The 26136-nt window shown below is 42.7% G+C and overlaps 1 protein-coding gene across 1 annotated transcript in view; it reads left to right on the forward strand.

The window, feature by feature from the left end:
* Positions 1-26136, forward strand: part of LOC142216417 (bile salt export pump-like) — a 42552-nt gene that overhangs the window by 6482 nt on the left and 9934 nt on the right. Inside the window, exons 4-20 of the mRNA XM_075284223.1 lie at positions 248-308; positions 1334-1572; positions 1804-1888; positions 2815-2948; positions 10802-10973; positions 15387-15511; positions 15599-15773; positions 16313-16426; positions 17104-17214; positions 17684-17809; positions 18203-18406; positions 18607-18777; positions 21355-21535; positions 21802-21877; positions 23838-23982; positions 24748-24897; positions 25510-25614. Coding sequence (XP_075140324.1) covers positions 248-308; positions 1334-1572; positions 1804-1888; positions 2815-2948; positions 10802-10973; positions 15387-15511; positions 15599-15773; positions 16313-16426; positions 17104-17214; positions 17684-17809; positions 18203-18406; positions 18607-18777; positions 21355-21535; positions 21802-21877; positions 23838-23982; positions 24748-24897; positions 25510-25614 — 2374 coding nt within the window. The remainder of the gene's footprint in view (positions 1-247; positions 309-1333; positions 1573-1803; positions 1889-2814; positions 2949-10801; positions 10974-15386; positions 15512-15598; positions 15774-16312; positions 16427-17103; positions 17215-17683; positions 17810-18202; positions 18407-18606; positions 18778-21354; positions 21536-21801; positions 21878-23837; positions 23983-24747; positions 24898-25509; positions 25615-26136) is intronic.

Below are 26136 nucleotides of genomic sequence, written 5' to 3' on the forward strand. Positions count from 1 at the left end.
TACAGTGTCCGTATGACAATATAATTATATTGACTCCATTATAGTCAATGGGGTCTGTCGGGCTCCATTTGTATCCTCTATTTTAGCTGTCTGCTGTCTGGACTCTTTCACGCTAGTGTGAACTTAGTGTAACTTACGCATATTTCTTCTTGTATGGCTAATAGTTATTACGATGAAATTAGGAACAAATTCTTTTTTTCTTTGTACAAACCATTTGATGAATCCCCCATGTTGTTTTGTTTTCTAGATCAGAGAAAAAAACTAAGAAAAAGAAAGAAAAAGAAATCCGAGTTGGGTTTTTTCAGCTGGTAAGTGGAAATACATTTGGGTTGCAGCGGGGAGTTGCACTATGATAAGGTAGCAAGGGTATGGCTGTGTGCTTTTCTTATAGGGATTATCTAGAACGGAGAATTAGTTTGTTGGCGAGTCCTCTCTCTGTAATGTCCTTATGCCCAATATTATTTTCATGTAACAATAAACTCTGCATTGAACATGTACTTACTGTAGGCACTGTACGTTGGCTGAGACCCAATACAGCAATGCCCATGTTGCTCCTAAAGATGATTTGCATATTGACCAAAATTGCAGTATTTTACTCTATTTTCACCCTCATTCACTGGGGAGAACAGAATTTGATTCAGATGACCCTAACCTATCTATCTGCAGGACTGGGGTGATATGCTGGTTCTGGTGACAGTAACCTATCTATCTGCAGGGCTGGGGTGATATGCTGGTTCTGGTGACCATAACCTATCTATCTGCAGGTCTGGGTAGACATGTAGTGGTTCTGGTGAGCATAACCGATCTATCTACAGGGCTGAGTAGATATGCAGCGGTTCTGGTTATTGTAACTATAACTGTGGGGTTGGATAAATATGCTGGTTCTGGTGATCGTAGTCTATCTATCTGTGGGCTGGGGTGATATGCTGGTTTCTGGTGACTGTAACCTATCTATCTGCAGGGCTGGATAGATATGCTGGGTTTTGGTGACTGTAACCTATATAACTGTGGAGTTGGATAAATATTCAGGGTTCTGGAGTCCGTAACCTATCTATCTGCAGGGCTGGGGTGATATGCTGGTTCTGGTGACCATAACCTATCTATCTGCAGGACTGAATAGATATGCTGAGTTCTGGTGACCGTAACCTATCTGCAGGGCTGGATAGATTTGCTGGGTTCTGGTGATTGTAACCTATCTATCTGTGGGCTGGATAGATTTACTGGGTTCTGGTGACCGTAACCTATCTATCTGCAGTGCTGAGTTGATGTGCTGTGTTGTGGTATCGCACTCCTTTTAACTGTATGTTAAACTTGATGTCTGGTCTCTTTGCAGTTCCGCTATGCTTCCAGCAAGGACATTGCCATGATGGTAGTCGGGGGAGTGTGTGCCTTAGTCCATGGAGCTGCTCAGCCCATAATGCTTTTTATCTACGGTCTAATGACTGACACATTTATTGCTTTTGACAAACAAAATCAGTTTCTTCAGGATAAGAACAAAACGTGTATCAATGACACAATCACCTGGGTCAATGGAACCATCTTCGAAATGGATAACTCTACAGTGGCTTGTGGGTAAGATGTTATACTATTCATGACTACTCTACATACAGTACGTATCCTGCGGATTATTCCATAGACATCTCAGTTTGCTACAATGTATTAGGCTGCGTTCACAGGGCTCAGCCTTGATAGAATTACTATTTTTTTCACGTTTGGACGGAGTTTATTGGTGATGTATTTTATATGTATGCTGCTCTTACACTCCATTGACTCTGCACTGTGACTATTTATCTTAATCCACAGAATAAACATCGAGGGAGAGATGACCCAATTTGCATACTACTACATTGCTATCGGAGTTGTAGTCCTGGTGATCAGCTATTTTCAGGTATAAGACCTTCAGACTATACAGGAACTCAATTCCCCTTTAGCCTTTGCCCTTTAGTTCTTGCTTTAGGAGTATATATTAATAGTGCTTGGGTTTACAGGATATTTTTGGGTTTTGGTAGCGCTAATTGCAAATTACAAATCCAAACTAAATCCCTGCCGATCCAGCACTACCAGACCATCATAAGCTTCCAATCTCTCTTTACATTACTTACTCAAGGATTTGCTGTGAAGTCAAACACTGGCCACAGGGGCTTCATACCTCACACAGTGATGTCAACCCCAGGACCATATACTACATCATTATGTCTATCCTATCTATCCAGCAGCAAACTGATAACATGGTCCCAGCTGTATACCTCTAGCATGCTATGTTTAGACCCAACTGGTGTTTTTTAACCTGTTTAGGATACTACCAAATTTGGGTATTAAAGTGAGTTTGTTACCAGGAAACTGCATATTGCACCATTATACCTTGAGGCAGAAGATGCTCCATTATCTTGAAAAGCCAGTTTTTGGAAAAATGCAAATGAGGTTCAAGTGTAATGGAAGTGTACAAGAGAATCCAATGGCTCAAGGTGGGAAAAGCCAGGGGCAAGTCAACGAGATTCAAAAAGCAGCACCATAGCTGTAGGATAACACAGGGGGTAGCACTGTGGCCTTGCAAAGCTATGCAACATTTGCATGGAGTTTGTATGTTGCCTCCGTCTTTAAGGATTCAACAATTTTTTCTCTGTTTGTTGCATTTTAACAGCAAGTTCATTCTTATTTTTCCTTCAATGAAGCAGAATAATTTGAGTTGTGTTTTCCATTTCACTGATATCTTCATATAATACACGTGTAGTATCAGTTTTGTTAGAAAAGTTTCTAAGTATTCATGTAATTCTCTGCAGATAGACTCACACAGTTTCCATGCTTTCCCTATAGATCTCTCTATGGGTCGTGGCTGCCGCTCGCCAGATACAAATTATTCGGAAAGAATATTTCAGGAAAATCATGAGGCTTGATATCGGCTGGTTTGACTGCAACTCTGTAGGGGAGCTGAATACCCGGATTTCAGAGTAAGGAAGGACAAAAATGGGGATAACACATGTGGTGGTGATATTGTGATATGTAACAGAATGGAGCTGTATTTCTGGCTCTATTCTCTGTATTAGTTAGCTGCTGCAAATAGCTGATCAGCGGAGGTGTTATGTATCGGACATATTGATGACCTATCCTAAAGATGTAGAATAATATAGGATGATAAGAATGGAACTTCACTTCATGTTTTATGTAAACTGTAGACTAGGGTTGAGCCGATCTTGAGATTTCAGGATCGATTTTAAAATCCAATTTCCGATCATTCTCCAGCCAATTCCGATCGTGAAATTTGTTTGATCACCGATCGGGATCTGATTTTTCCCCATCCCGATCGCTCAACCCTAATTGTATATATATATATATATAACCCCCTCACAGGAGTTACTAATGGTTATTTGGCCATATAAGTGCCTTACATGTTATGATAGTTTGTATATGTTGCCATGTTTATTCTGTATTCATTTGTGTAATGTTGTTAAGCTATTGTTCTCTGGTATCATTTGTCCTAGTGAGCTGTGGTCTCCATAGCAACACACACTATGGTGGGTGGATCTGTAGCTGGAACAGGAAATAGTCATAGCAGAGACAGGAAGTAGTATTCTGTAAGCGGCCAGGGAAGGAGAAGTGTGGCAGTGGCCATCTTGTGTTTCAGACACTGTGTGTTGTGAAGATTGCCATAGCAGCAGTAGCAGGGCAGAGAAGCTGTGACAGCGCCCCCATCACTATCAGTAAGAGGACAGGATTACATCAGGCTAAGCAGAGGTATAACCCTGGCAGCCTGCACCGACCTCTACAAGGTAACTGAGCCCCTGCAGTATACCAGAAGCTGGATCTGCAGCCATCTTAGACTCTCTGCTAATACATGGGAAGGAGTCAGCCAGCTACAAGCCCCTGTGCCACAGCTCACTGCTACAGGACAAGTGACCAGCAGATGCCTGTTACAATAAAGCAGTGAGCACTTCTACTGATCCTGGCCTGGACATTGCCTTCCCTGTAGCTAAGCCCTGGGCAAATGCTCTTTGTTGGAGTAGAGCACTGGCACCCACATCACCATCTCAGCCCAGGGACCAGCGGGTGTCTCAATACTCCAACTGGCGTCACATCTAACTGACTCTGCCTATTACCCTGTGCACCTCTCCTGGGAGTTCTGGTGCCTATAAGGTCACCGTGACAGTCCAGCCTCCTGCACGGTTCTCCCGGGGTGGTCGCAGTTGGCGTCACGAACAGGATTTCTGTGCCATTGAAAAAGAAGGGAGGCACTTGAGCTGCTGGCAGGAAAAAGGATCCGTGACTGCGACACTGTGCAGTATCGCCATCTTGGCCCTGCATCGCACGCTATACCTGAATCTACAGCACAGGCAAAAGCAGGTGAGCCACGTACTGCCAGTATGTTTAGGAACAAAGAAAAAAGGGATTTTGTCAGTTTTGAACACCAAGGGTCCAGTAGTGAGGATGAGGAAGAGTGGTGTAGTGTTTCAACCCCCACAGCTGCAGTAATGCCAATCACAATGCCTTATTACCCAGGCGTGCCATGGCTGCCACTCTATGTAGGCGAGCCAAATACCCTAAAGGACTTTAAAGAAAAGATGCAAGCAACTTTCAAAGTTTATCCCCTCACTACTGAGCAGAAGGTTGCCATGTTAATGGGTCAGATGGGAGGACTAGCCCTCCGTGAAGTTAAGTCCTGGGATGTTAAGGAGAAACAAACTGTTAAGCAAATTTTTGATAAACTGCGCGCCATATTTGAAACTAAGACTCTGTCAGAACTAAAAGCTCGGTTCTTTAGCCGCAAGCAGAACGCAGGTGAAAGTCTTAGAGACTATGCTCTGAGCTTGGATGAAGCTCTCCGCCAGGTTGCGCAACTAGATCCTCATGAGCTTCACAATTATGATTGCATGCTGAAGGAGCAATTCATTGAGGGTGCTACACCTGATGCAGTTAAAATGCAACTACGTATGCTTAACTCTCAAGACCCTGACCGACCCTTCAACCTATTTAAAGAGACAGCCATCCAAATCCTTAAAGTGGACACAATGCCAGAGGAGCAGCATAATGTGCCCTCAGCTTCTACAGCACCTCCGCCCTGTGTAATCCAACAATCCATTGCTCAGTGCGCACAGATCCAACCTTCTGACTCCAACATTGAACTCCAAGGACAAATCGCTGAACTTTCAAGGAATCTAATTAAGCTTTGCAAAAAAGTGGAGGACCTTCAGCTGACACCACCGAGGTCTCCCTCATCCCGGCACTGGCAGCGACCTTCGCCACGTCAGTATTCACGCAGACCGTTATTCCGACCCGGTCGCAGGGTCACGGACCAGTTTGATTCATCCGGAAGGCCCATCTGTCGAAGTTGTCATTTACCAGGACACGTTGAACGAGAATGCCAGTCTTTAAACTAGGCCATCCTGGGGCAGAGGACCTACCCCCAGGAGACAACCACCACCATGGTCCACTATCACCTGAATGGGGCCGACGTTTCATTGGAGACCGTCCTATCCTTTCCATCAATATGAACAACATCCCACTGACTGCTCTCTTGGATACGGGATCACAGATGACTACCATGCCCCTTGCCCAGTTTGAAAAATATTGGTCTCGAGATCAGCTACAACCATGCAATCCTCATGAGCAGGTGACTCTAATTGCCAGCAATGGACAAGAACTTAAACAGGTAGGATACTTCCTAGCCACCCTTAAGATTGGCAATACCGAACTGAAGGATCAAGGGATTGTCATTGTGGACGTTGCCAAAGACAGAGACACTCCCTCCATCATCATTGGGACCAATGTCTTAGTTAATTGTTTTGATGAAGCCATTGCTGCCTTGTCTGACACTCTTCAAATAGCCGCTCCAAAAGAGAGACACATCTACCATAAGGCCATTAAGGTTTTGGTCCAACAACAACAGGTCCAACTTTCCCAAGGTGAGATTGGAAAAGCTAGGGTGACTGACGCTAGACCCATCATCTTACCACCTGGTCATGTGATGATGGTCTGGTGCCGGGCCAGGTTTGGTGTCAAAGGCAGGGATTACTCCGTGCTCATCGAGTCAATGCCTACGGATCGTACAGTTATTGCTGCCCGTAGTTTGGCTAAGGTGACCCATGGACGAGTCCCTATACAATTGTTGAATTTTGGGGATTCTGAAGTTACACTACCTCGGTATACAGTGGTTGCCAAATTATCCAGAGTTCAGGATGCTGATTGCCTCCAGAGAGTCCATTGTGAAGCTCAGACCACCAATTCACAACCCACATGTAACCCCAATGGGGAGCAAAAAGAATGGTGGCAAGAGATTCACCTTGGAACCCCTGAGATGCCTTCATCTCAGCTGGAAGGGGTATTGCGGGTAGTTCACGAATTCGAACACATTTTCAGCAAGTCCCCTATGGACTTTGGGCATGTCACTGCAGTAGAACACACAATTCAAACTGGTGATCATCCTCCCATCAAGGAAAGACATAGGCCCATTCCCCCAGCACAATACCAACAAGTAAAAGGCTTACTCCAAAACATGAAGGATTCTGGTGTCATAAGGGACAGCCGAAGCCCTTGGGCTGCTCCCTTAGTACTTGTCAAAAAGAAGGACGGTACCATTCGCCTTTGCGTGGATTACCGCAAATTGAATGATATCACCCACAAGGATGCGTATCCGCTGCCCCGGATAGAGGAGTCCCTTGCAGCTCTTCAGTCTGCAGCCTACTTCTCTGTCCTGGACCTTACCAGTGGATACTGGCAGGTCCCTATGTCCCCAGCTGATGCTGAAAAAACTGCCTTCACAACACCAATGGGTCTGTTTGAATTTGACCGGATGCCATTTGGGTTGTGCAATGCGCCTGCCACATTCCAACGGCTCATGGAATTCTGTTTAGGTCATCTAAACTTTGAGTCTGTCCTGTTATATCTGGATGATATAATTGTTTACTCCAGGACATATGCAGAGCATTTGGATCACCTTGCGAGAGTGTTTGAGTCTTTGGATCGCTATGGTCTGAAACTCAAGCCTTCCAAATGCCATCTCCTAAAATCTGAAATCCAATACCTGGGACACATTGTGAGCGCTGATGGGGTGTCGCCAGATCCTCAGTACACTGAACGGATACGCGACTGGCCAACTCCTGAAACGGTAAAAGACATCCGTAGATTCCTTGGGTTCGCCGGTTATTACCGCCGATTTGTAAAAAACTTTGCCCGGATTGCTGCACCCTTACAGGCTGTACTGGTAGGTCAGTCTACCACCCGATCTGGTAAGAGTCCAACTATCCAATGGACCCCTGAAATGCAAAAAGCATTTGATGAATTAAAAGCGGCCTTAGTCGGTCCAAATGTCCTTGCTTACCCTGATTACAGTAAACCGTTCATTCTGCAAACAGACGCAAGTAAAACTGGACTTGGTGCTGTCCTGTCCCAGAAACAAGAAGGTTTGATTAGACCCATTGCATTTGCCAGTCGATCGCTTCGGGCGACTGAACGTAATGACTCTAACTATAGCTCCTTTAAGTTGGAGTTTCTGGCCTTGGTTTGGGCGGTTACCGAAAAATTCCATCATTATCTCACCGCCACTCCTTTTGTTGCATACACAGATAATAATCCTCTGACCCATCTTAGCACTGCCAAATTGGGAGCAATTGAGCAGCGTTGGGCTTCACGTCTTGCCAATTATCAGTTTACCTTAAAATTCCGTGCAGGGAGGGAGAATGTTAATGCTGACATTTTATCTCGGTTACCCCAAGAGTCAATTAATGACCTAGATGACCCTGACATATGGGAAGAAATTGAACTCCCTGACTTCTATGACAAAGTCACTCAACGTGTTAATCAAAATGTCCGGACCAAATATTGTACCCTTCAGACCGTGCGAGTTGAGTCCCTCCATCATATGGATTGGGAACAAGTCCAAAAACAAGATCCAACATTGCAAAGATTAAAAGACCTTTTAAAAGATTCTAATTCAATAGGTCCAGATAACAATGCAAGCCCTGAACTTCAAAATCTTTGGCGAGAGCGCGGTCGTTTAACCTATCTGCAGGGAAAACTGGTCCGCCGTTATGTAAATCCTCGTACCCATGAGCGAGTGTTTCAGATTGTGATACCAAGACAAGACGCTCCTTTGATCTTGGATGCGTATCATAATCAGTCAGGACATTTCAATGCCCAAAAGACAGAACGAACCATTAAGGATCGTTTCTACTGGGTGGGAATGCGCCCTCAAATTGAACAGTGGTGCCGGGATTGTGCACAATGTGCTTTGCGGAGAGGATCTAACCAACGGGCCTCTCTACAGGGCATTGTCACAGTCAGACCACTAGAGTTAGTAGCGCTTGACCACGTCAAGTTGACTCCAAGTCGGTCAGGTTACACTTATGCACTAACAATGATTGATCATTTTTCAAAATTCATGGTTGTAGTCCCAGTAAAAGATCTCACTGGTAAAACAGCAGCTCGGGAATTCCAAAGACATTTTGGGCGACCCTACGGTTATCCTGAAAAGATCCTTACTGATCAAGGTCCTGCATTTGAGTCAGAGCTTTTTCAAGAGTTCTGCAACCTCTATGGGTGTCAAAAGATCCGCACTACAGCCTACCATCCCCAGGGTAATGGGCTTTGTGAAAAAGCCAATCAAATCATTATCAACATGCTGAGAACAGTTGCCCATGAAAAACGATCTGAGTGGCCAGAGCTATTGCCAGAGATCACTGAGATCTATAATAATACCAGACAGGATTCCACAGGGTACACTCCTGCATACCTCCTTAGAGGACAGTTAGGACAGCTCCCCGCTGATCACCAAATGGGAGTGATTACAGAGGTTAGGTCCCCACCTTTACCAAATGACACTTGGGTAGCAGAAAGACTAAGGGTTAATAGAGAACTTCAGGAACTTGTGTGTAAATCTCTGGACCAGGCTAGACACAAACAGGCTCTCCATTATGACAAAGGAGCAAATGCTCAACCCTTGCAACCTGGAGATAAGGTCCTAAAAAGGCGACATGTTAGGCATCATAAGTTAGAGGATCGTTGGGAAGACAAAGCCTATGTTGTCCAAGAGGCACCACATGATAACTCTAAAGTGTGTAAAATTGTTCCAGAGGATGGAGAAGGTCCATCCCAGCTAGTGTCTCGAGATGATCTCAAAGTCTGTCCCTCCTCTTATACAAGTACTAGAGTGACCCGTCGGTTACCGGCTACTCCACATGCTCTGTCACAACCAAGACGGACATTACCCTGTATACCCATTCCTGGCCAATATGGTAAAGAATTAGGACTTGCTCTGGCTTCCCCTAACTTATACTTCTTTGTGAAACCTACGGTTACACCGTTGCAAAGAGAGACTCCTTCTGTGTCAAGGGAAACAAGTGACTCCATTTCCTTAGAGGACTTTGTATCAGAGACTCCGGATACTCAAGTACTCCCTGACAGAGAGGAGGCCTCAGAGTCTGAAACAATTTCTCAAAGGAGATCCCAAAGGGTAAACAAGGGTAAATCCTCAGTTCGCTACAGACCTTAAAGGAGCATGCCAAGATCAGCCATAGTAGACTGTGCATTTCAGCTGATCATCTGCCTTGGAGACTGTTGTTTATCTTCACTTCAACAAATAAGCCATATACCTGGTGCCATAGTGGCGACACCATGCTTGGACTGCCCAAAGTTCTACCTCTATGTTTATTACGTTTATTCCATTTACTTTGGACTATGGGATATATAAGCCATTGACTGTTTTCTGTGTTATTGGTAGCCCGAGGACGTGCTACATTCAAGAAGGGAGGGATGTAACCCCCTCACAGGAGTTACTAATGGTTATTTGGCCATAGAAGTGCCTTACATGTTATGATAGTTTGTATATGTTGCCATGTTTATTCTGTATTCATTTGTGTAATGTTGTTAAGCTATTGTTCTCTGGTATCACTTGTCCTAGTGAGCTGTGGTCTCCATAGCAACACACACTATAGTGAGTGGATCTGTAGCTGGAACAGGAAATAGTCATAGCAGGGAGAGGAAGTAGTATTCTGTAAGAGCCAGGGAAGGAGAAGGGTGGCAGTGGCCATCTTGTGTGTCAGACACTGTGTTGTGAGGATTGCCATAGCAGCAGTAGGACAGAGAAGCTGTGTGACAGCGCCCCCATCACTATCAGTAAGAGGACAGGATTATATCAGGCTAAGCAGAGCTATAACCCTGGCAGCCTGCACCGACCTCTACAAGGTAACTGAGCCCCTGCAGTAAACCATAATCTGGATCTGCAGACATCTTAGACTCTCTGCTAATACATGGGAAGGTGTCAGCCATCTACAAGCCACTGTGCCACAGCTCACTGCTACAGGACAAGTGACCAGCAGATGCCTGTTACAATAAAGCAGTGAGCACTTCTACTGATCCTGGCCTGGACATTGCCTTCCTTACAGCTAAGCCCTGGGCAAATGCTCTTTGTTGGAGTAGAGCACTGACACCCACATCACCATCTCAGCCCAGGGACCAGCGGGTGTCTCAATACTCCAACTGGCGTCACATCTAACTGACTCTGCCTATTTCCCTGAGCACCTCTCTTGGGAGTTCTGGTGCCTATAAGGTCACCGTGACAGTCCAGCCTCCTGCACGGTTCTCCCGGGGTGGTCGCATATACAGTAGGGTTGAGCCGATCTTGAGATTTCAAAACATGATTTCCGATCAATTTCCAGCCGATCCCGATCCCTAACGTGAAATTTGCTCGATCGCCGATTGGTATGCAATCTTTCCTGATCCCGATCGCTCAACCCTACTGTAGACTCTTCCCTCCTCTTGCTTTTATCATTGACTTATGTAATATATAACATTATCTCTTTTCCTTAATTAGCGATATTAACAAAATCAACAACGCCATTGCCGACCAGGTCGCTATCTTCATTGAACGTATTTCCACATTTACATTTGGTTTCCTTATTGGATTTATTGGAAACTGGAAACTAACGCTGGTTATTGTGGCCGTGAGTCCTCTGATCGGTTTAGGGGCAGCTTTAATGGCTTTGGTAAGTCTGTAAAGGACAATCACTTTATGGTATATTGAATTGGAGCTCTGCAGCAGTGAGCTTAGTCATCTATGTAGTAGTAGGACGGGGGCTGATGGGGGATATGGGTGCAATACACCATTCTATATAGGTGACTTTCATCTATTCCTCTCAGTACACTTGCAGACAATTTTGGGCAGGGAGGTTGTTCACGCCGCCATCTTGGAGAACTATAAAAAGAAAAGAGGCACCGAGCCGACCAATGTGTAGTAATGAGTAAGAGGGCAAGGTCAGCTGACAAAATTAGGCTGCTCACCTGACAGGGTTGTAAAGGATACAACAACCCTGATAGTATAAAATGCAAATGATGGAAGCAGGTTTAGGCAGCAGCTGGTCACACGCCAGATGACGTCAGGAGATACCAGTTAAAGACCATCCTCCATTGATATAGAGAAAGAAGACCGCGCTCACCCAGGGACCAACACAATCTTTATTAGCACAACGCGTTTCGAGCTGAAGAGCTCTTTATCAAGTGCACAGAATTACCTTAAAACACAAACATAAAACACTAAATTGCCAGGTTCAGACAAACAATACAAAAAAGTACAACATTGAGACAATAATAAACATAAATAAATATAGATAAAAAATGAAAAAATGTAGTTGAAGTCACTAGATCAATGTCCAGTGCCCCAAATGATGACCATAGCTTAAGAAGCTCCAACACCACATACAATACAGAGTAACATCATGCCAAAAGGCATTACCAAATTCAATTCGAATTATTCAATAAGAAGAAAGTAGCTACATAACAATAAAGACCAAAATCGATCATCAGACCAGAAAGAAAAAAGTATGTAGACCCCAAAGTGGGTAGGCATAAAAGAGAAACTTAATATCTGCTTACCACTCCTGTTTGTAGGTTCCTGCATAGTCACAGGCATGATCGATAACCCATTTAAAGTCATGGCACAGGAAATAGCATCGCGCGGCAAGCCTGCGAGCATGCCGAGCTGATGCGGCGTCCGGATCTAAACACTGCGCATGCGCATGAAGAAAAAAACATGCGCAAGCGCCATACGGTCTGAATGCCAGACGCGGGTGCCGCAGCTCAAGACCTTAAGGTCTATACAATCTAAACGTCCGGCCGAATATCGAATCAAGTAAGTGGCACAACGAACAAAATACCGGCAGATAAACTGCAAAGAATCAAGGAGCTCACACAACTCCAGGTTCAAATACCGAAGCTACAGGGACCCAAAAAAACAAAAAAATTTAAAATACAATTAAAATATATAGGAACCTCAAAATAACTAATTGGAGATACAAAAATGTAAATTAAGTAAGCCAATGTGGTGAATAACTGTTGGATATATATGGCAAAAAAATATAGGTATACATATATATATATATATATATAAAATATTGAAATAAAAAACACTCACTAGTGAAAACAAAAAGGATGATTATTAAAAATAAATTAAATAAAAAATATAAATATGGTATAATATTATATAAAATATTATATGATCTGAAACACCGTACTATATTAAAATTGCAATAAAGATAGGCCAAGCTGACACCAGGGGGCCAGGGTCAGTATCACACAACAGAATAGCAGCCTGTAAATCAAATAGGGCTCCCTGAGTTATATCCTCTAGTACCTCATTTAACCCCTTCGGTACTAAACAATCGAACTTATAGATCCAAAAGATTTCCCTTTTCTTAAGGGCCTCAAGTCTATCAGCAAAATGAGAGGGTATAAAGTCAATAGGAGTGACTTTAAAATCACGGAACTGGCTACTATGATATCTGGCTGCATGCCTAGAAACACTGTTGAGTTGTGTGAGCTCCTTGATTCTTTGCAGTTTATCTGCCGGTATTTTGTTCGTTGTGCCACTTAGTTGATTCGATATCCGGCCGGACGTTTAGATTGTATAGACCTTAAGGTCTTGAGCTGCGGCACCCGCGTCTGGCATTCAGACCGTATGGCGCTTGCGCATGTTTTTTTCTTCATGCGCATGCGCAGTGTTTAGATCCGGACGCCGCATCAGCTCGGCATGCTCGCAGGCTTGCCGCGCGATGCTATTTCCTGTGCCATGACTTTAAATGGGTTATCGATCATGCCTGTGACTATGCAGGAACCTACAAACAGGAGTGGTAAGCAGATATTAAGTTTCTCTTTTATGCCTACCCACTTTGGGGTCTACATACTTTTTTCTTTCTGGTCTGATGATCGATTTTGGTCTTTATTGTTATGTAGCTACTTTCTTCTTATTGAATAATTCGAATTGAATTTGGTAATGCCTTTTGGCATGATGTTACTCTGTATTGTATGTGGTGTTGGAGCTTCTTAAGCTATGGTCATCATTTGGGGCACTGGACATTGATCTAGTGACTTCAACTACATTTTTTCATTTTTTATCTATATTTATTTATGTTTATTATTGTCTCAATGTTGTACTTTTTTGTATTGTTTGTCTGAACCTGGCAATTTAGTGTTTTATGTTTGTGTTTTAAGGTAATTCTGTGCACTTGATAAAGAGCTCTTCAGCTCGAAACGCGTTGTGCTAATAAAGATTGTGTTGGTCCCTGGGTGAGCGCGGTCTTCTTTCTCTATATCAATGGAGGATGGTCTTTAACTGGTATCTTGGAGAACTAAGCCCAGATCTTCTGTGGATGTAGGATTGCTCCAATCCTTCTGTCTCTTCATGTCATCCCAGACAGACTGGATGAGGTTGAGATCAAGGCTCTATGGTGGACATATCATCACTTCCAGGACTCCTCCTCACAAATATTGATGCAATTTAGATCTCTTTTCTTTATTCACTTCATTTTGTCATACTATTAACCCTTCTATTTTTGGAAACATTCTTACGTTGTAGCAATTTTTTCACACCTGCCTAAAACTTTTGTACAGTCCTGTATATCTAAATGTTCTTCAGGAAAACATAGATGATAAGAAACTATGCTTCCCCTTTAAAGCTAGAGCCATAAAATGTAGGTCCATTAAATGCTGGGAGAATTATGGTTTGTTTCTCCGTGAGGCTCTTATAGGGCTTTAATGGGAACGAAGATGTCTCTTCAATCATTCCCACAAATGGATTCAAACTATTGAGGAAATAGACTATAATTTACCTCCCAGAGATGCTATTTTTACCAGAAAGTGCAGTTAGTAAGTGCATTGTGTTATTTGATGTTACACACTAAGGTGCTTGGTAAGTGGCTTCATCATCGCCTATGTCTGTGAGCGGCGTTTAGAACATGGCGTGGAACCAGTCGCTATCGATTTGGTGTCCAGACTATGTTATGTTATCTTGACTTTCTTAGATCTTTTATAGAGTAATCAATAAATGTATCATGTAGTATTAATACAAGCCTTGCTAGAGACAAGTCCTCACGTCAAATTTAGGTACTTAGCAGGTAAAACCTTCCTTCGGGGTTTTCACCATCCCATAATAAAAATGGACTTCCCAAGTTCCAGATGTGAGAGAGTCTCAAGTACCTACTACACAGTCCTAAAGACATGTTGTTAAACCTCTGGTAGCTTACTTACTCGCCAAAGTGTTGCCTCTTCAGCCCCGAGAAGGTTGGATATGATCTGCAAAGGGGAATAAAACCAACCAAGAGCGTAACTAAAGGCTTGTAGGATTTGGTACAAAAGTAGAGATGAGCGAGTAGTACTCGATCGAGTAGGTATTTGATCGAATACTACGGTATTCAAAATACTCGTACTCGATCAAGTACCACTCGCTATTCGAATAGAAAAGTTCAATGCAGAACCAGCATTGATTGGCCGAATGCTATACAGTCGGCCAATCAACGCTGGTTCTTCTCCTACCTTTAGAAGTCTTCTCCGTGCAGCTTCCCCACGGCATCTTCCGGCTCTTTATTCACTCTGCCAGGCATCGGGCCTGAGTGAATTCAGAGCCGGAAGACGCCGCGGGGACGCTGCAAGGAGAAGACTGCACGGAGGATCCAGCCCGACTGGATTTGTGTTGGTGGTTATGCCCCCACATCAGGGTCTGATAGCTGGGATCAGTTTCTATGGTCCTCATTTGTGTGACCATTTCTTTATTCAAAGTCCATTAGAAGATAATCAAGTAGAGCATGTGGCTATCTTTTTTAGTCCCATAGGTTTATACTGAGTGGTAGCGTGTTTGTATGATCACCCCTCTATTCAAGATGGAGACAAAGGACCCGAAGTCTCATGAAAAGGCGGGATCCGGCATGGGGCACCCACCAATCATGAGAATAGGAGTCCATGTACTCTATTTATGCAACTATGGCTCCATTCGAAGTCTACTAAAAGATGGCCACGTACAATACTTGAAGCATAGGACCCCAGTTCTTATGGATGGTGGGACCACCAGTGATTAGATACTTCTACCCTATCATGTGTCTTCTGAATCTTATATGTTAACATATTTTTAGGCTGTTGCAAGACTGACTGGCAGAGAGCTGAAAGCATATGCCAAAGCTGGGTCCGTGGCCGATGAAGTACTCTCCTCCATCCGTACTGTGGCTGCCTTCGGTGGAGAGAAAAAAGAAGCTGAACGGTAGGATTGTACAATCTACAATAAGTGCGGATATCAATAATTTGATGGGACAATCTACCCATATCTACTATATGTTCATTATTACAGGTATGACCATAACTTGGTGGCTGCTCAGGCCTGGGGCATTAGGAAAGGCACAATTATCGGCTTCTTTCAGGGATACATGTGGTGTATTATATTCCTGTGCTACTCCCTGGCATTTTGGTATGGATCCAAGCTGGTCATTGACACAAAGGAGTTGACGCCGGGGGGTCTTCTGCAGGTAAATGTTCACATTTGGATGTAGTAGTAGCACCAAATTAGAAATATTGGATGGAGATAAACAGAACGTGGTTAGGTAAGAGAAGATAGAAGGATAGCATGTTACCTATAGGCATCTTCTACCATTCTATGGTCTCATAGTCTATGGTCTCAGGATGTGTCCTACTGAAAGAAGGGCAAATAAGTGGTGGTGTATAGTTAAGTCATACCACATAAGATCACCATAGACCTCCATTTTTGGTTTTGCGGCCACCCAAGACTTTGAAGCACCGTGTCCTTCCCCAGACCCTTTGATTGTACCAATTCCCCATCACCTTCATTGCTAACACTTTGTTGCGCATGTTCACACCACCCAGTTGTAAAACCAACCTTGACTGGTTCTCTGCTCTATAAAGGTCCCACATGTGTCCACATGGACTTCTTCTGGGGAACATGTACTCTCGGTATCTATTACAAGGACACAGATACAATAATTTCCTCGGATGTATTAATATTGTGTCGATGTATTGTATGAACTAAGCAAAGCATATCATCCTTTAGGTATTCTTTGGAGTATTGGTCGCCGCCATGAATCTAGGACAGGCCTCCCCATGCTTGGAAGCTTTTGCCTCTGGTAGAGCCGCTGCGACAATTATTTATGAGACAATAGAAAAGGTAATTTGCATCTAAGCTGCTCAGGGTGAAAAGGTTGAATCATTTGATTAAAAAAAAATAAGCAACCTGTTTCTGAAAATCCTATTATTTGCAATATCCATCTCCCTTGCCGACCTATGTGTTTCTATGGGTGCAGACTACAAACCCTGTGTCATCTGATCCTGTAGTCATGTGCCACTCCTGCTTCCCTTTTGCCAACCCACAGACTATAGAATACCACAGGGTCAGACTACAAACAGGGTTTGTTTGTAGTCTGTAACCATGAAGGCACATAGTACACAAGCTTCAGGAATCCAAATTTTGCAAAGTTGCTATTTTTTGTGGTATACACCATGGAACATTAAAAAGCATGACCATCTCATACCATACCCTACCCTTGTACAGACCACATTTTCAGATGCTTTTATCCATTCATATTTGCAACCTCATTCGAGATTCCACTTTATGGTGTTCATCTCAAAGAAATTATACTGTACTGTACATTTTACTATTTTCCTACAATTATTAGATTCATTCCTTTTTGTACCATAACCATCAATAACCTATTCTTAATGCATATGTATATACATTATTTTGCATACATGGCATTGGGTATCCCCTTGTGTTTGGCTTTATATATTAATGTATCGATCATGTAATCCAAGGTGATAAATATTGACAATTTTGTATCTTCCAAGACTCCAGTAATTGACTGTATGTCCAAAGAAGGCCACAAATTAGATAATGTGAAGGGCGTTATTGAGTTCCATGATGTCAATTTCCATTATCCATCAAGGCCCGATGTGAAGGTATGGATCGTCAGATATTACTATGTTTAGTTTTATCATCACAGTATGACGTGATCATATTTTTATTCACTTTTTTTCATTACGGCGTCGTATTTTCTTTTCTTTTTTTAATATTTTGATCTTTTTCATCCTAGAATTATTATTTTATGTTATTTTTTTTACATCATTTTATTTGGCAGTATACTTACTTGTATTCCAATGTAATACTGATATATTCCAAGCTCTAAAGCACAGAATTCAGACTTTAACCTCCATAAGAGGCAGAATATGCAGACACAGTAAAAATGACAGATAATAATACAAGTTAACTTGACATTGTGAGACGGTTTCACAACCCTTAAAGGGGGGAGACTGAAAAATCAAAGTATAGTCCTGGCAGAAATAAGTCCAATATAGTTGAGATATTGCAATTGAATTGAACCTAATGGAAGGCTTGGCTGACATAAAATTGTTACTTTCTAATTCCCAGATTCTGAGTAATCTCAATTTTTGCATCAAACCTGGTGAGACCACGGCTTTTGTCGGACCTAGTGGTTCTGGAAAAAGTACTGCCGTACAACTCATCCAAAGATTTTATGACCCATCGGATGGAAAGGTAACTGTATAGATAATGATGCATAGTATTGACAGAACTCTGCTTATGCATTTGGAGTTTGGGCCCTGGATGAGTTTAGCCTGTTCCAAGGACAACCACTTACAAGGGTCTACTAGTCTATCATGTCATCTGTGCACACAATCTGGAGCCAACACACAACATTTTACTTTCTGGCTTGAAAACATGCGGACTCCATAGACCATAGGGAACGTACGGCACTCCAGCTGTTGCAAAACTACAACTCCCAGCATGCATACTTCCTTTGCTGTTCTTGGAACTCCCATGGAAATGAATGGAGCATGTTGGGAGTTGTAGTTTCACAGCAGCTGGAGAGCCGAAGGTCCCCTACCCCTGCCATAGATTATACTCAAGATTTGACTTCTTCATCCCCAGGTCACCTTAGATGGACATGACATCCGTACCCTTAACATTCAGTGGCTGCGATCCATGATTGGAATCGTTGAACAGGAACCAGTATTATTCGCTACCACCATTGCTGAAAATATTAGATATGGAAGAGATGGGGTCACGATGGATGACATTATCACTGCTGCAAAGGAAGCTAATGCCTACAACTTCATCATGGACTTACCAGAGGTAAAACAAGGCAAAGAGGATTTTCTGTAAATGCCGCAGTAATATTACGTGACAATACGTTACCTAATTCATTTGTGAAAGAGGATAAACCAAAGGGTTTACTTAGAGCGAATCATTATCAAACTGCATAAGGAACAAAGAGCTAAAGTGTTACATAAAAATGGTTCACATTGGGGGGGGGGGGATTTCTTCTTTTCTAGAAATTTGACACGATGGTTGGTGAAGGTGGAGGACAAATGAGCGGAGGACAGAAGCAGAGAATTGCAATTGCAAGGGCCCTTGTCCGAAATCCAAGAATCCTCCTTCTTGACATGGCCACGTCAGCCCTGGATAATGAGAGTGAGTCTGTGGTACAAGAAGCACTGAATAAGGTTGGTATGTCCAGATGAGTAGAAAGACATGTTGAAACACATCAAAGAGGACTTTTCACCACCTCCACCAAATCTAGTTCATTTACTTGTCACTGCTCCACTGATTCTGGCACAGTTGGAATTTTTTCTCTAGTCCCCACCGTTCCGGAGCAATCACTGCTGTTAGTTTTGGTGCCTGATACTATTTAGGCTCTGTACTGTCAGGTGGGTGGTGTCAGGCAGGAGCAGGAAAGGGGTGTGATTCTGAGCTCTGACACTGGCTGCCTCTCATTGGAGCTCTGAATCACACCCCCTTGCCTGACCCCGCCCTTCTTCCATTACACAGCTAAATAGCAAACCAAAACTAACTGCGCTTGTTGCTCAGGAATGATGAGGGCTGGAGGCAAAAATTCCAATCAGTAGAGCAGTGACTATTCCTAACAGATTCTAGGAACTTAAATTGGTGGAGGTGGTAAAGGATTTTTAGCAATGGAGGCCTAATTATGACTTTTGTTTTTGGGCTCCATTATTTCTATGTGTGCCCCTGATACAGTAATACACAACCCAATAAATTTGGCACATCTTTAGTTGCCCTTACCTCAGATATTCTTACCTGTGCATAGGCCCTCCAGCTCACTGTTCTTACCTGTACAAAGGCCCTCCAGCTCACTGTTCTAACCTATACAGAGGCCCTCCAGCTCACTGTTCTAACCTATACAGAGGCCCTCCAGCCCACTGTTCTTACCAGTACAGAGGCCCTCCAGCCCACTGTTCTTACCTGTACAGAGGCCCTCCAGCCCACTGTTCTTACCAGTACAGAGGCCCTCCAGCCCACTGTTCTTAGCTGTACAGAGGCCCTCCAGCCCACTGTTCTTACCTGTACAGAGGCCCTCTAGCTCACTGTTCTAACCTATACAGAGGCCCTCCAGCCCACTGTTCTTACCAGTACAGAGGCCCTCCAGCTCACTCTTCTTACCTGTACAGAGGCCCTCCAGCCCACTGTTCTTACCAGTACAGAGGCCCTCCAGCCCACTGTTCTTACCTGTACAGAGGCCCTCCAGCCCACTGTTCTTACCTGTACAGAGGCCCTCTAGCTCACTGTTCTAACCTGTACAGAGGTCCTCCAGCTCACTGTTCTTACCTGTACAGAGGCCCTCCAGCTCACTGTTCTTACCTGTACAGAGGCCCTCCAGCTCACTGTTCTTACCTGTACAGAGGCCCTCCAGCTCACTGTTCTTACCTGTACAGAGGCCCTCCAGCCCACTGTTCTTACCTGTACAGAGGCCCTCCAGCTCACTGTTCTAACCTGTACAGAGGCCCTCCAGCCCACTGTTATTACTTGTACAGAGGCCTTCTAGCCCACTGTTCTAACCTGTACAAAAGCCCTCCAGCCCACTATTCTTACCTGTACAGAAGCCCTCTAGTCTACTGTTCTAACTTGTACCAAATATAGTTCACCTATGACTCATAATTCATGCATCATAACTTGCAGATTTTCTACATCATAAAACGGCCTTGAAAGCTTTTTCATAAGTCCCCCAATATTCTGTATAAATAATAATAGTTTAAACTGCTACCAACAAATTCTGCAGGTGATATGATGTCGCAGTCCAGCACAGACACAGTATCCGAAGCATCTACTTTTCAGTGTGAACTGTTCCTAGTCTTTCCTATAAAGTAGCCAAGCAAACCCTAAATCTTATGAATCCCCTTTAAGATATTGCACACAATGAAGAAGCTTCCTGTTCCAATGACTTTCTGTATAACAAAGAATGACATTGAGATCTATTGCATCTCATCCAGCACTAACATGGGGTTGGTATAAGTGGCTAATACACATGATGTGTGGCGGAATATTCCTACTGTCAGGCACCACAAGAAGAGAATCAAGGGCAGAAATTATTATTACATGATGGCGACATTGACTCTGGACTGAATAGACTTTTATGATATTATTGGGCCGATCAGAGATAGACAAGATAGTGGAATCAGTAGGAGCTCTTATCTTATCTCATATATCCATTATCTCCATCACTAAAGTAATGACACAACAAGCTTGATATCGTCAGAAAGATCGCTATGAGATTGTGAACTGGAATACGACTGTTTGCTTTAATACGTATAATGACATATAAGATAAGGTTAGAATATGTTTAGCATATCAGCTCTACCCCATTAAGGTGAGCTGCAATACCTAGAAGAAGCCGCCATCTTTGCCATTGCAATAGTAGTTCGTCTTTATCTTTTAGGTTTACACTAGATACAATTCGGTATGGATTAATTTCTTCGGTAAAGAAGAACACCACTCAGTCAGCTTTGATACAGTTCATGCTCTTGATGTCTTTCCTATAGGGGTACACAGGATATAAATGACTGGTAGACCCAATACCCACACCTAACCTGAGTATGGGGGGTCCCCTGACCCCTGTCTTGTAGTTACTGTAAAAAGTTCCAAAAAATGACTAATAGATAGGAATACCTCTTAAATATATCGCTTGTCATCCCCTATCCTGAGCTTCACTTTGCTCTCTTTCACCATCACTCTATGCAATTCCTAACTGTATACGTGTTCTTATATTTTTTATCTTGCTTTCATAGGTCCGTAGTGGAAGGACAACCATCTCCATAGCCCATCGTCTCTCCACGGTCCGGAGTGCAGATATCATTGTGGGATTTGATGGCGGACGAGCAGTAGAGATGGGAACCCATGAAGAACTGCTGAAAATTAAAGGAGTTTACTTTACCTTAGTCACTTTGCAAAACCAGAACACCTCAGCGGGTAATGTGCTAGGTCGTAGATAAGGGGCTGGATGCCAATATGGCGGTTGCTTTATTTCTCACTTTAGTTTATACATTGACCAGGGGCTTGATCGTTATGCACTTTGCATATCTCAATTTCTGCTTTGGCACGGGTCTTTCCTCAGATTTGGGGGACTCAATTTTTAATATATTTTAATGTGTCATTTTGGCTATTTTTTAATAAGATAAGACATTTGAGCAGAGTTTAGGAGAATTTTTCATATTTTTTTTATTTATTTATAACAGAAAAAGTTGCCGATGAAAACCCAGCAGAGCAGAGGATGCGGACGTTCAGCAGAGGGAGCTACCAGTCCAGCTTCAGGTTAGTTACTTATCATTAACTTATCTTCCAGTTAATAATTAAAATCTATAGAAATTTTCTGATTTCAGTCAATGTCTCACCCTTTCCAAGTCCTCTGCTTGCTCTTGGCAATAGAGTCATTCTGGCTTATATTAAGATGAAGGAAAACAGCTTGAGCTACTCACACCGCTCTGGGTTTGTTACAGTGTGTCATTGTAAGAAATCCTCTGTCAACTAAATGCAAAAAAACCCAAACAAATACCAGTTTTCAGGGGGTTAATACAATGTATAATAAGAAAGCAATGAGGAGGTTACAACTACTGCGTTGTATTAAGGGGTTAATACAATGTATATGAAGTGTATAGGAGATTTATGTGATAGTGACCTCTGTCTCCAATGCAGGGTTAATATATTTAGGAAGAGCTTAAGAAAACCATATGTAGGGTTTAAGGGTTAATATGATTTGCAGAAAACTTACATTGTAGTTACAAAAGTCAGGCTTAGTGTGTAGAAGGCAAATGTGGTCGCCAATGTAACGAGAGATACAGAAGTTAATACAATGTATAGAGAGACATAGAGACAATACATAAGGAGAAACAGAGGTTAAAATAACATATAGGAAGATACAGGGGTTAATACAATGCATAAGACACGGTTAATACACAGGAAACAGAGAGGCTAATACAATGTTTAGGGTGATACAGATATTAACACGATGTATAGGATAAAATAAAGGTTAATGCAATGTATAGGAAGATACAATAGTCAACAAAAAATATTGGAGTCACAAGGGTTAATACAAGGTTTAGTGAGACACAGCACTAAATACAATGTATCGGGAGACATGGAGGTTAATACAATGTGTAGGAAACATGGGATGAATACAATGTATAAGGAGTTTATGCCATGTGTAGGAGACATAGGGGTTAATACAATGTTTGTTAATACAATGGATGTCTTAGCTTAATACCATTTGTAGGGAGATATGGAGGTTAATAGAATGTATAAGAGACATGAGGTTGCAACAATGTATAGGGTGATATGGAGATTAACGCAATGTATTGGAGACATGGGGTTAATACAATGTGTAGGAAACAGGATTAATACGATGTATAAGAGACACGGGGTTAACACATTGTATAGGGTGAAACAGAAATTAAAACAATGTATAGCAGACACAAATGTTAATACAATGTACAAGAGACATGGAGTTAATACAGTATAATGTATAGGAAGAATATGGTTAAAGTGGTAGTAGGGCGCACACATATAATGAGTGGAAAAATAGAGCCGTGGGGATTTTTTTCTACCTTTTATTGCATTCATGTATTGTCCATGACATGTACGTAAGGCTGGACTATGACTATTGCACACTATTGTATATTAGTAGGAAGGCGTAAGCACATTTGCAGTGCACACAATGGTTTCTATTGATCAGCAGACATCGCTATGTTCCACTATATAATGAGTCAGGCTTGAGAGTCTCTGATACAATAATATCATATAACAATTGGAATCTGCCTCTAGACATTTAGTTTATCATCTTATTATAACAGCTGAACATTACACGGCTGTATTGGATCTATGGCGGCTCACCAGACTCTAAAAAGGGCAAATCAATGTAAAATGCGTCATACTCATAGGTCAGCCACGCACAGTGCTCAGATGTGGATTACATTACTGTGCAATGGGAGGTATTACTGACATTATACAATCTTTTCCTGATTGTAGGAAATAGATTTTCAGAAATGTAACCTGTGGCTTTGAGTCTGCTGGCAGATCAGGGATTAATATTCCATATTTAAGGACTTTTATCTCCTCCGATCTTAAGCTAATTCTGCAATTGTGAATCCAGCCTAACCCGCAGTGGCTGCTCTACTACACTCTATAGTCAGCCATGGTCCAGTCTTTAGGAGGTCTCTGCCTAATACAAACCTATATATCATATTATACCCTTATTACTGCCTTATATATTCTACAGGAACTCCATTCGGCTTCGTACAAAATCCCAGCTTTCTAATGTCTTTCCCGTTGCCTTATCTGGTACTGTAAATGGCTCAGCTGGTCTGGCAATAGAAGATATTGAGGAGATAGAGCTGCTAGACAAAAAACAGTCCAAAAAGAAGGTAATGATGACAAACATGCCCATAGATATAAAAGGTCACCAAGTATGAAAATCCCATTGCCCTACATTTGCCGTCACCCTGAGCATTTTGGTGTTTTGTTTATCCACATCCATTCAGCTATTCCACAGATATAAGCCCTTTTAGTGTTGATATAAATTAGGGTCTACTAGACAAGTGGGTGGTAACACTGTGGTTTCTCTGGGGCAGGGTCTTGGTGTGCTGTATAGCATATAGTGTTACCACCCACTTAGCTAGTAGACCTTAAAGGGCTTATATCTTCGGAAAGGCTGAACAGATTTGGATAAACAAACTGCAGAACCAGTTTTGACCAATAGGTGGCAATGTAGAGACCACATGTTCATAGTGTATATTATTATCAGCTATATAATACGCTATCAGATGTCCTTTAACACAGAGGCCCAGGCTCTCATTTACATATAGTACAATAGTGTAAAGTACATAGCAGGACTGTATAGATATCTGTAAATGCGATATATACAGTGTGAGCGGAGTTTGTCATCGTGTTATCTGTTGTTTTCCAGAGAATTGTAGGTAAAAGTAATGAAATATCAAGAAACAGATCAATGGTGGACGGGGCGACAGAAAAACAATGGTCAGGTTATACTAAATGCTATATCAGGCACCACGTAGCGAGCCACAGGACAAAAACGTGTTGGCAATGCATTACGTTTTTTCGTGCAGTGCTTTTCACAAAGTTATGTGTTATAACCTCTAACCTTGCGGTTCTCACCTTACGATCACCAGAATAAGAAGAAAAAAGGGAAGAACGTAGTGATGAGGATCCTGAAATACAACGCTCCAGAATGGCCGTATTTGGTTGGGGGATCTCTAGGAGCCGCCATTAATGGAACTCTTACTCCACTATACGCTCTTCTGTTCAGTCAAGTACTGGGGGTAAGTAATGACCCTAACCCAAATATTCTCACTACATACAGGGACACCATATATCTACTCTTCACTATTGCCATTAATGTAAATCAAGCACAAGGTCAGATTGGCGATTAAAGGGAGCCCTGGTGTACACACTGTACTAACTCACATATCATTGCGAGGTGCCCATATAGAGATGCAGATTCTCCAGATTAAAGAGGACCTTTCACCACCTCAACCAATCAACTCCAGCTCTTTGCAGGCTTAAATGGGCATCACTCCACTAATTCCAGCACCGTTGGAATTTTTTCTCTAGCTCCCACCATTCCTGAGCAATAAGTGTCTGTACTGTCAGGAGGGCGGTGTCAGGCAAGAGCAGAAAAGGGGTGTGACTTTGAGCTCTGACACTTCTGATTGGAGTCCTTCAATCACGCCCCCTTTCCTGACCCCATTAGTGAAAAAATTCCAACTGTGCTGGAATCAGTGGAGGGGTCGGGTATTAGAAAAGGCTAAGGACAGGAGTTGGTGGAGGTGGTGCAAGGTCCTCTTTAAGAAGGGCTGTAAAGTGTAAGAATCTTCAGGTCGTGTATGTCAAATATGACTCATTTCCTATATACTTACTTTCTTGTGTTTCAGACTTTTTCGCTGCCGGATGAAGCTGAGCAGACTAGACAGATCAATGGGATCTGCGTTCTGTTTGTGATAATTGCTGGGGTGTCATTGGTTACCCAGTTTTTACAGGTGACTAATATTCCTTTTTAGCACCATCACAAAAGCGATGTACCGATATTGTCACTACTCCCCCCATTCACTTGCAATCTAAGTTTCCTACATTAGATCCAATTGTTTGAGCACTCACAGGATGAACATTAAACTGGACCTTTCACCACCTCCAATTCTTTGCATCCTTCAATAGACATCATTCTACAGTTGGAATTTTTCTCTGATCCATCGGTGCTTTTATTTTCAGTCCACAATATGCTAATTAGTCTCTCTAATGTCAAGTGGGCGTTCCTGGACTGGAGTAGATAGCCTGGGACCGCCCAGAGCCTAGTGAGCATGTTAGATGCTGAAACTAACTGGGCTGATTGCTCAGGAATGGTGGGGGCTAGAGAAACAATTCCAACTGCGTCCTAGTTACAGTTGGTGGAATATCCTTTTTAACCTATCAGGATGGAGGGAGGAAACCAGAGTGCCTAGAGGAAACTAACACAAACATGGGGAGAACATACAAACTCTATGTAAAGGTGTCATTAGTCAGGC

The sequence above is a fragment of the Leptodactylus fuscus genome, chromosome 8 (assembly GCF_031893055.1).
Source record: "Leptodactylus fuscus isolate aLepFus1 chromosome 8, aLepFus1.hap2, whole genome shotgun sequence".
Lineage (NCBI taxonomy): Eukaryota > Metazoa > Chordata > Amphibia > Anura > Leptodactylidae > Leptodactylus > Leptodactylus fuscus.